Below are 11,294 nucleotides of genomic sequence, written 5' to 3' on the forward strand. Positions count from 1 at the left end.
TGTTTGTTTTCGATTATTTCTTATTGATCGTATTCATTTCTCGTAGATAAAGTACAAAAAAGCACAAATTATGCAAAAAAAAAAAATTTATCACTTACCGTAGAAACTATATGCAATCGTAGAAAATCCTTAAACATTTTTAACAGTTTAGTGTACATATTGAATGTTTGTTTTTGTTTTTAGTTTTGTTTCTTTGCGATGTATTTTGTGTCCCTCTAGAGGATTTTTTTAATTTAATACATAATTTTATAATTACGAGTTTTATGTTCTATAACTACTCTATTTTATTAATGATTTTTTCTTTTGTTTCCTGCTCGAATTTCGCTACTTGTACGCAGGTTGCTGTGATTGCCGGCAATCTAGAACTGGCTGAGATGATACAAAATTACAAGAGCGAGGATATTGGTAAGTAGAACAAATAATTCAACCGAAAAGAAGTAGTAAGAATAAAGAAATGCAACGCATTGGCTGTGGGCATTAAAACCCAAACAAAAAGCTCTGACTTTTAAAAAGGCACACGTTAGAGTTCCTCGGCTCGCAAAAGGCATTGTACAACGTATAACAGTGGTATCTGCCTACTTCATAAAACAACATTTTAAACAAATGCACACCTCACACCGTTTTATTCATGTTCTGCGCGCGGCCACTATCAATTCTTTACATTACACTAGTCTCGTGTTGTTATGTTTGATTTCTCTTACTACTCTTCTTTTCACTTTGTATGAGTACTAGTTTCATGTTCTGCTCGTCGTTCTTCGCCCTCATCAACATCATAGTCTATCATCATGATTGTTCCTGTTTTTATTCATATTCGCTCCATCTTTTCGGGTCAGTTATGTAATGACTTACAATGCCACCTACTTACGTTAACTTTAGGAAGGAATGTTAATGAATGACTTACCTATTTATCATATTTAAAATTCATTTGTAAATGGTTAGAATATTATAATTCTCAGCATCGACCAACCCATCGACCATTTATTGACATTCCAGCAATACTCTGATTTGTAGAAATACTTTTTATATAGTTTTTCTAGCCATCATTGCGCATACTTGTATTCTCTTTTCGTTTGCAAACGATGCATTGTTTCGCTAGTCATACTCATCAAACTATAGCAACATTCGAGAAGTAGTGCGCACCCTTTCATCTTCTATGAATGCATCTTTTCTATGTGTTCGCTGTTTGTCGTTCTCTCATGTTTATGTTATAGAGTGTTAATTTTTTTTGTTGAGAATATGATTTCCACAAACTATGAAGCAATATGCAAATTGTGTGGCATTTAAACAAGCTATGCAACGAAGCACTTACAAGGTAAATACAGCGTAACATTTTGTTCAGTACCCATACATTTCATTGTTCGTAATGATACTGTTAAATTTATTTTAAATTTGTTTATTCTTCTCCATCCCTTATTGAGATCTTTAATATATCTTGCTCTTTTATCTACAGTGTCTTACTTGCTAGAGACTTTTTTTGGTTCACGCTCTTTTTATTTATCTTTATAATGTACGGATCTATCAAGTGATCTTCTATGTTACAGCAGCAGTAAAACACAATATGTTGTGTTTTGAACACAATAGATAAGATTTATTTCTCATGTGTCTTGTTGGCAAGATTTGGGAAACATATGTGTTTAGTTGTCTCGAATCATGCGTCTTCGGAATATTAAAAAAAAATATACATATTTGGCTTCGGGGTAATTTAATCTTTGTTAATTGAATTCTCTAATTCTCTGTTGAGTACAATATGTTCTAGCATATTTTAATATTTTTTAATATCCCGCTTATTTGAACCATTTTAAGTGACAGCTACATAGCATATACTTGCCACGAGCTGACCTGGATATCAATGTCTATTTTTTAGTCCCCAGCCGCTCTCCTACCACAGTACCATGATGTGTTGATGGTTTCGTATGCACATCCTCAACCGATGACGCATCAAGATGAGTAATTATTCCACAAAATTTAGGGTGCTCCACCCTGTTTTGATGGTGATGGTGGTGAAATAATGCCAACAGTGCTGCTCAAGATGGGCGTAATCAAGATGTGTGTCGTTACTCGTGAAACCGATCCGTGTATGGAATGATCACATTACAAATTATTCAACTCCATGACCTAGTGGGTATAGCAATGTTCAGCGAGAAGATGAAGACCAAAAATAAAACCGCCCAATGTCACCTCATTCTAACATCCACTGATGGTTAATACATTAACATCAACACCTTTGCACTCTGCTGGGATTGGTATTGCTGTGTTGCGCTCTGAGGGGAAACTGAATACACAACGCTCGTGGTATGCACATACACTGCCGGGTGAGCCTGAGCTTCCTCCCACCTGAGCTACGTGACCTTCGACGCCGGACTGGCACCTACTTAGAATTTTCGTCAACAGTCTGTCGCGACCGCAGTTCGCAGCCGCCATCTTGCGTGGGATTTATTCCGAAATATCCCAGGTTCCGATGCAAATGAGCCACAGTGGTACATCGCACTGCTCGATCAAGGATAGGTAAAGCAGCAGATCCGTTTTCGCTCAGATTAGTGTGGTTAAGTTAAAACCAACGCGTAGTTCAAGCTCGCGGGTTTGTTGACTGAAGTTGCGCCATGGTCTGTTCTTCGTTATCACCCACAGTAGATCAGATTAAGCACTCTATGCATACAGTATGATTATGTTGGACGTTACAAGTGGCAGCTTGTGTGTAAGCTGCACTTGAATACGGTGCTTGCTTGGTGGTACAAAGAGGGATGGGAAAGCCATTATCAAAGCTAACGCCACATATCTTCCACTTGTAAAGGTGTTGAACCCCTTTAATTCTCAACTTAAGCTTTTGTAAATTTGTGTAGCAATGTTCAATATTTCGAAAATGCTTAGCGTTTGTAAAAATTACCAAAGAACATTTTTCGATCATGCGACGCGATGGAGTGTTGCGAAGGGGATACTGTTTCGAAGCGACTAGCAAAAACATATGTCAGACAAATCGCTGTTACATAACACTTAATAACATGTTCTCTCATAGCACGTGCCGAAATCGAATCAATTTCCTTCTGCGAAAAATGCTGGCTTCTGTATCATTATTCACCAAGCCCGTTGTCTCACGTTAGCAAAACGGAGAAAAGTAAGCTGCAGTCAAATGGAATCGGTTTTTGCAGCCGAAAAAACACATCCCACGAACAGCCGGGAGTTGCCTATGGTATCTTTATGAGTTCCCCTGCTGCGCGATACTGATTGAAATCAAAGCATTTTAGTGTCCCTATGCAAGTCGGCAAGCTTACCTCCTGGTAGTGCAAAAGTCTATCGGTGCCACATGCGCCGTCTTTCGTTCAACCATTCGCAATCGGTCCGACCGCAGCAGCGCCATATAATCGATTTAATTACCGACTTTGGGTAGTTCCCAGCGATTGTCATCGAAATTGTGTGGTCGTTAGCGTTTGGTTAGCCGGCGTAAATTAACAAGCATCCATCCGAACTTCGAATGAAAGCAAAGAAGTACTGAAATTGCCACGCCGTGAACTATTTATCGTCATTTCAAATTAGTTCCACGGTGTGTACTTTCTAATGGAGGCTTCTATGGGTTTAACTGTATACGGTGTTGTATTAAACAATGCCTAACGTATTATTTTAATAACAAAAAAACATCAATTACGACATAACATGTACTGTTATCTGCAACTTATATTTTACTACAAACTACTTTACTACATTTCCGCATCAATTCACGCTTACCTATTGAAAGCTTGCTGGACTTGAATTGTCAGTTCGTCAGTTTACTAGAACAAGAAATTTTTTCATAAGTTTTTTACTTACCATTGAAGCAATAGCTCTCTATCTGAACATTTCTTACTTATTTTCTTTACTTAAAATACACCATTTCTGAAATTTAATTCTCCATATTGTAAAGAGTGAATCATTTGAAGCTTTGTAAGTTAACGAGTTCGATTTGAATATTTGTCGTCATGTGTGCTTTTGCAAAACATGCTACTACCGTTTTTATTCTAAACTACTTAGTTTTATGTTTTTAGTATAAATTGAGCTACTTGAATATATAATGGTACGTGTTTGACTCGAAAGAATCAAAAATTGCCCTATCTTACAACCAAAAACACAATCTCGGGTACATATAATTCTAAATTTTTAGGAGTCCTGAATACAAACTCTCAGGAATATGTTGTACAGTATCTAAGTGTCCTTGAAGCATTATGGTAATGACAAGCCAACGGATGCTATTCTTTTCGAGATAGTCCTCAAAATAGCTTACTCTGGAACTGGTTTGAAAAGCTACTATCGAAATGGAAAAAAAACGGAAAAACGTTGATGTTAACTGAAACTTATTGTAAAAAAAAAATCTGCGTATGTTTAAATGTAACTACACTGTCATGTGTACGTGAATCACATTGAATCTTACTTTTGAGCTGCACATCATAAAGCACTGGATTTGTTTCCCGTTACACATGTCCTTACCTGGTGAGTGTCACTTTGGCGCTCTATGTTATTTTTCACCCAAAGCAAAGCTTTCATCTTGTGAACCATCCTACAATGCTTCGTTTGCACTTGCGTGCTAATTGCTTCGCCAACCATAACTTGTATCCTAGAGCAAAACTTTGCAAAACTCCTGCCAAAACAATCATGATGATGGTCTAGTGAGACCCGTGAGGCTGCGAAAGAAGCTTCACTAGTGCAATGCATTTGTTGGTTTTCCAACCAAGAAGGAACAAAACCCAAATCACCCACTTAACCTCTTCTCGCACAGTCCCGTTCCGTGGACCGCCACGGTATAACCCACGGCGTCGATCCGGGCTGGGCTGGGGATCGACGCTATCGCGCATTTACGGTGGCCCACCGTCCCCCTGCCCGTCCGAGCATCCGTTCAGCTCCGCCAGCTCCAGTCTGTCGGAGGGTTCCAGCCACCGTAGCCATGAGGATGACATCAGCATCGTAACAGGTAACGTAGCCCAGTAGAACGTTAGCGTCCTTTCTTCCAGTCCTTTGAAAGATTGAAACAGAAGAGAAAAAGACTCACTTCCAGACTGGTTCGGTTGTTTGCCAAAGCAGGTGGCAGGTGAGAGAACGGTTTAGAAAATAAAAGATCCGGTCGCTTTCGGGTGACCGCAAGCCGATCGACGAACTCTAGTGGAACTGTAACCGAATAATTACGTCTGTGTATGTTCTCTATTTTGCGCGTTTTTGTACGTTCGTTCGTTCGTTCGTTACTTTTTCGGCATTTATACTTTATCATTACTGTTTGTCCATGTTGCATGAACTGTTTTTTGCTACTATAACTATATTAGATGGATCTGTTTTTCTAGCAACACTTCTAGGACGTTTTTCGTTCGGCTCCTCAAACATACTGTGCTGGCTACTTCGAACGTGTTAATTCGTTCGCCGCTGCTTATCAGTACAACACTACTCTTAAAACCTTGCTCTTTTTTACTAAACAAAAAAACATACATATAGATATTTTGTTCCTTTGCCTGCAAACCAAATGTTTCGTTCTGGCAAATTGTCGCCTACCCACACACAAATAACAAATACCATGCATAGGAATGATAAACACACATTTTTGCATCCATCTGAAACCCATGGTCGCAAACGTTTGGAAACATAAACATCAAATAAAAACATACTGTCCAAACAGCGCCGATGGGGCCGCGTCCCTGTATTCTCGAAGTTTGCCGGCGGATGAACCGTTGGCTCGTTTCCTGTGGCGATGGGATCGGTTCTGAATTCGGCAGTCGTATTCAATCGCTCGTTGAATGGTAGGATTTTGGGTGGAACTAATATTGCGTCTCCGCATTGTCCGCACCGCACAGATAAGAGCCTGGGAGACACGAGCGACATCATCAGCGACTCGTCCGGTGTTGGCACGAACTCCGACAGTGCGGCCTGCTCGATCGGCCATCCGAGCACGACCGTCGTCTGCATGGAGGGCTACGACGCTGGCCTGTCCGGGCACATCCACATACAGCCAGGCGACGTCATTGAGGTGGTCGGATCGACCGATTGCGGCCTGCTGGAGGGTTTCGTGCGGGGCACGAACAAGACCGGCTTCTTCCCCGCCAGCTGCGTGCAGGAGGTGCAATTCCGGCAGAAGAGCATTATCAACGTGTCCACTTCTACGCCGCACCATCACTATCTGATCAACACGAGCAGCAATGAAATCGTCAGCCACGATCTGCAGCAACAGCTGCAACAGCAAAAATCTGCTCTCGATAAACAACAACAGCATCACCAACAACAACAACATCAACAACAGCAGCAGCAGCAGCAGCAGCAGCAGCAGCAGCAGCAACAACAGCAGCAGCAGCAATACAACAGCCAAACAGCTCCACGAGTGAAAAAAGCGTAAGTTAGAGATTAGTTTTGGGGTTTCACTCAGAAATAATTGCAGTAAACAACAGAAAGTTTGTTTTAACTAATGGGTACGCATATTTTTCTGCAGAATCATCGGTGAGCCACGCACAGTGGTATTACATCGGGCCAAACGGGGCTTCGGATTCATTCTTCGTGGCGCCAAAGCATCTTCCCCGTTGATGCAGCTCAAGCCATCCCCTCGGTGCCCAGCTTTGCAGTACTTGGATGACGTCGATCCGGGAGGTGTGGCCGACATGGCTGGCTTGAAACCGGGCGACTTTCTACTGGCCGTAAGTTCTAAAAATGTATATTTTACATGAAAAAGAATGTGTTTATCATATTTTATTCTTTTTCCTGCCAGATTAATAACGAAGATGTAGCTTGTGCCTCACACGAGCACGTGGTGGATCTGATCCGGAACTCGGGCACACTGGTATCGATGACCGTGGTGACGCTTTCCCAGAACCTCATCAACTCGATGATGCTGGAATCGTCGGAAATTGCTAGCCAACACTCGTCCGGCTCAGGCATGAGCACCCCGATATCGTCCCGCCAATGTTCGACGCTGCCTCGGCGTATGAATGGCGGTGCACCGAGCAGCTGCAAGCAACCGGCTCCGATGCCTCCCCGCCGCGATCCAAAGACGACGCTCAGTGTCGGCCGTGCGCGGGCCAAGTCGATGGTGGCCGGGCTGGAGGGTGGCGGCGAAAAGGGCGATGACGATGAGCTGCTAAACGCGACCAAATCCACCTCGGCCGAATCGATTCACCAGGCGCAACTGCAGGCGCAACTCCAAGCAATCCAGCAGCAGCAGTTGCAGCACCAACAGCAGCTGTCCCACTCAGCCATGGGAACGCCGACGCAAGCGGGCCCCGGAACGCCCGTGCAGCCACGTACTGCCAGCATCAAGTCGCGACCAACGTCTAGTCGAATCACGGCCGCCGAGTTGGAAGAACTGTTCCAGCGCCAGCAGGGAGCTGACGCAAACCGCTGCTCCATGCTCATGACCAGCTCTCGGTTCCAGTCGACCGGATTCGACAGCGGCACCGGCACACCACCTACGTCGCCACAGAAGGGACCGATCGTGTACGCCAGCGTGGCCGAGATGAAGCGCAAGAAGTCCTCCAAGATGGGGGTCGGCACGCTCAAGGGTCGCCCAATTCCAATACCGCAGGTCGGTGCCGACCTCAAGCGCACGTTCCACAGCACACCGGACCTTGCAACGATGCCATCGGAAGCGAATCTCGGTGGCACGGTTTCGCTGCTGCATGGAACCGGTTCCACTGCCGGATCGCAGCTCGCGATCAACGCCAACGGCTGGTACAACACCGTCGGTCACAAGGGACACCGATCTCAGGACGACATGCACAGTCTCCACATGTCGCTGCAAAGACTGAACCTACCGCCACCGAATCATCCACCGCCGCCACCTCCGGTCGGGCAGGTCGTCAAGGTGGACGTTTCGCGGGGCTCCGAGTACGAATGTCTCACGGCGCTGCGGAAGCACATCGCTCAGAAAGCCAAGGTCCAATCGCAGGTCCTGGAGGCAGAAGTAATGTCCAGCTTCAAGCCGGCCTCGAACGCGAAACTTTATGCTTCGCCGCAGGATATTCGCAACGTTGGCTACCGCACGCTCAGTGTAAACTCGGCCAGTCCCGTGCCGTCCCTCACCGGGGCTTCCGCATCCGTGGCATCTGGAAACAATCTTACCCCACCTGCCTCAACCGGTGCACCGGAGGGTGCCAATGTTAACAACACCAGTGTTGAGGTACTGCAATAACCTTCGAATTTCGTTTCTGTTTTTTTTTTCTTTTTTGCTAATCTTCCTTCCTTGGTTTCCTTGTAGATCCGCAAATCGGCATCCCTTCGCTCGAATGCCAGCTCGAAGGTCAGCGTAAATTCCGGCAGCATCACTGGGAGCGCTGGAAACAACGTAACCACCGTGACGATTGGTGGCGGAAACGTGGTAGCGAGCAGCATATCTTCGAACCAATACGCGCTTCCTGGCCGACCCGGTGCAGGAGGCGTGCAACCACAGCAGCAACAAGTTGCGCAACCGCAGGCCCTGTACAAAGCACCACCGAACAGTGCACCGCCACTCCCCGAGCCAGACTACAGTCTCAGCGAGTCAGATCCGGATGAGGACAACTCCGTGCGTCTGGTGCGAACACTGAAGAAAACCAATGGGGATCTGAAGGCGTCGCAAAATCCTGGAATGGCTGCCGAAACCAGTGGCAACAGTAATACAAGGTGGGTTTAATTTAACTGATTGGTTTAGCTGCTTGAAGATGCCATATCATAGAGTTCATACTGACAGTTTTATTTTGTTTTATTAGAATTAGCTTTATTGATGAAAATATATAGATGTGACACTTCTTCTTCTTCTTCTTGTCGTAACAACCTCTTGGCCATGGCTGCCCGTTAAGGGCTTACGAGACTTGTTTCCTGCTGTACGTGGATAGTCATTCCTCTCGTACAGGGGAGGGTCCGGTCTCGGTTGGGATACGAACCCACGCCGTCGAGGTGATGAGCCCCGGCGCTTATGGGCCTTAATGAGCAGCCATGACCAAGAGGTCGTTACGCCAAGAAGAAGTATGTGATTCATTGATTCATTCTCAAAGTAACTAGTTCTTAAATAAAGATGCTAGATGCTTAAAGATGCTTAATGATAAAACCGGGTAACAATGGTACTTGCGCAGCCCAATTACCCAAAAAAAGGCTCAAAATCGATGACAAAAAAGTATTCGTACACCCGACTTTCTTGACGAAAAACACCGGTTTGGTGAGGTTCTAGTAGTTAAAGTATGAACCTAGCCATAATTTCGAGTTATTAAGGATCTAAAAGTATGGTGGTAACAATTTTATATTATCACAAGCTGACCGAACGAACTTCGCCTCGTCCCACATTACCAATACGTTAATATTGGAATAACAAAGTATTGAAACTCAAGGGAAGCCCCATATATTCGGTGCATGAAGATGTCGACACATAACAACAGATCCATCTTTAAGTCGCGGCATATCCGACAAATCCAAAGAATGTTTTTAAAATTCCAGTTTTTCCATTTTATTGTTCAAAATTTCCTTTTCAAAAGCGATGTGAAATATGTTCGAAGATGTCATTTTCATACGTACCTCACAAACAACGGGACTTTTTATGGCTTCATCGATATAATCTTTCTATTAAGTATAGCCACTTTAGTCCTCTCCTTCAATGCCAAAAAACGGTATATCCCATCAGGCGACGTACTTGCAAACTTGTTTGATAGATTTCCCTGAACTTAAATACTCAAAATGCATATGTGTTTAGCAACAAAGCTCTTCTGCCACTTAACAAAATACATTCAACGCCAATCAGAACCAAATATACCTGATCTAGGCGATAGCTTGTTGATTAACCGAGATGAAATTATTCGATGATCCGTGAATTCGGACTCATGATTTGTCACAATTTTAATCGGTATGGGTAAGAAGGAAAAAATCCCAGAACTTCTTTAAGATTGGCCAAGCGGTTTATTAGTTTAAATTATACATCGTATATTTGATTTGATTGTATGGAAAATGCACTTTACACAAAACTTTCCATTTTCCGGCTTTTCCTTAGACAATATTAAAGTTGTCTTTTCTTTAAAACTTCCATGAATAAAAACGAACAAATAATTTGATTACATCGTCAAGGTTGGCTCAGCCGATTTTGAGTTATAGCGTTAAAAACAAACACTCATTTTTATAAGTTTCAATTTTTTTATGGAAAAAAGCATTTATCGAGTTTTCTGGGTTTCTGGCTTTTCCTAAGAATTTTTCTAACTTGGATTGATTTTATTGAGCCAAAAGAAACAAATCATTGGAAGACTTTGTTGGGATAAGTCCTACCGTTGTCGTTAGAAAAGGTAATTTTTTTTATATGGAAAAAAGCCTTTTTTACCGAATTTTCCCATTTTCCGGCTTTTTCTTGGGAATTTTCAAATTCTTTTTTTTCCTAAACCTTCCTTGGGTAAAAAGGAACAAATCATAGGAAGACGTCATCAAGATTGGTCCAGCCGATTTTGAGTTCTAGCATCACGAACAAACAAACATTCATTTTTATAGATACAGAGATTTAACGTGAAATGGCCGGTGAAACTAGGCAAACAGCTGCAACCGATAGACAACTATCTTTTTTATGTGATGTAAAGGGAACCTAACTTGGCAAGTTGATGAACCCTGTGGCAAATATCATGTCAAGTCTCAGGAGCTTATGATTTGTCGAATTAACCAGGGTATAACTAGACTAAACCCTGCAAACAGACATCTTTCGTGGTTATTCAATCGCTATGAGGGGGTGATTGCTCGAAAAGCTATGAAGTCCTCCATACTTAGAGTTCTCAAACATGACGAACGAAGTGTCTAGATCACCAATCATATGATTTGGACTACAACTCTTAAGAAGTTTTTTTGGAAATAACAATAACATTGCATAATTGTACGTTGCAAACTTTTCGTTTCTTAGGAACGAATAAGGAAGACTGGGGATTTGCAAATCGCTGTATTTTGATGCCATTGGCGTGTCGGCACAGTGTTTGATACACTATATACAGATTTTATACAGACAAAATTAAGCAATTTTGGCCAAAAAAACGAACAACAATAGAGACTAAACGTCGAACTCAATCATCAATACTAGCAACGTTGTTACAACTATAAAACACAGTAGTTGACAGTATGTGTTATGGCAATCGGAGGCCATTAATCGAACTGGAAAGATTGAACTAATTATAAATCATCTGTGGGACATGGTCTACTTCGCCCATTTTATTCCTTGGACCCTAGGTCCCTAGGTAAAAGTTTAGATGTTCTACAATGTTCTCTCTGAGTAAAATAACGATCCTAAGAATAGGCCATGTATTGTCCAAGAGTGACCACTTTATGAGATCGTACAAGTGTTGACGATACTCGAAAAGTGTCCGGAA

At 42.9% G+C, this 11,294-nt stretch overlaps 1 protein-coding gene across 1 annotated transcript in view; it reads left to right on the forward strand.

The window, feature by feature from the left end:
* LOC131289073 (uncharacterized) overlaps positions 1-11,294 on the forward strand; it is a 64,275-nt gene that overhangs the window by 49,867 nt on the left and 3,114 nt on the right. The window contains exons 7-12 of the mRNA XM_058318271.1: positions 339-405; positions 4,745-4,936; positions 5,805-6,336; positions 6,434-6,635; positions 6,707-8,113; positions 8,192-8,595. Of these exons, the coding sequence (XP_058174254.1) occupies positions 339-405; positions 4,745-4,936; positions 5,805-6,336; positions 6,434-6,635; positions 6,707-8,113; positions 8,192-8,595 (2,804 nt within the window). The remainder of the gene's footprint in view (positions 1-338; positions 406-4,744; positions 4,937-5,804; positions 6,337-6,433; positions 6,636-6,706; positions 8,114-8,191; positions 8,596-11,294) is intronic.

The sequence above is a fragment of the Anopheles ziemanni genome, chromosome 3 (genome assembly GCF_943734765.1).
Source record: "Anopheles ziemanni chromosome 3, idAnoZiCoDA_A2_x.2, whole genome shotgun sequence".
NCBI classification, from domain to species: domain Eukaryota; kingdom Metazoa; phylum Arthropoda; class Insecta; order Diptera; family Culicidae; genus Anopheles; species Anopheles ziemanni.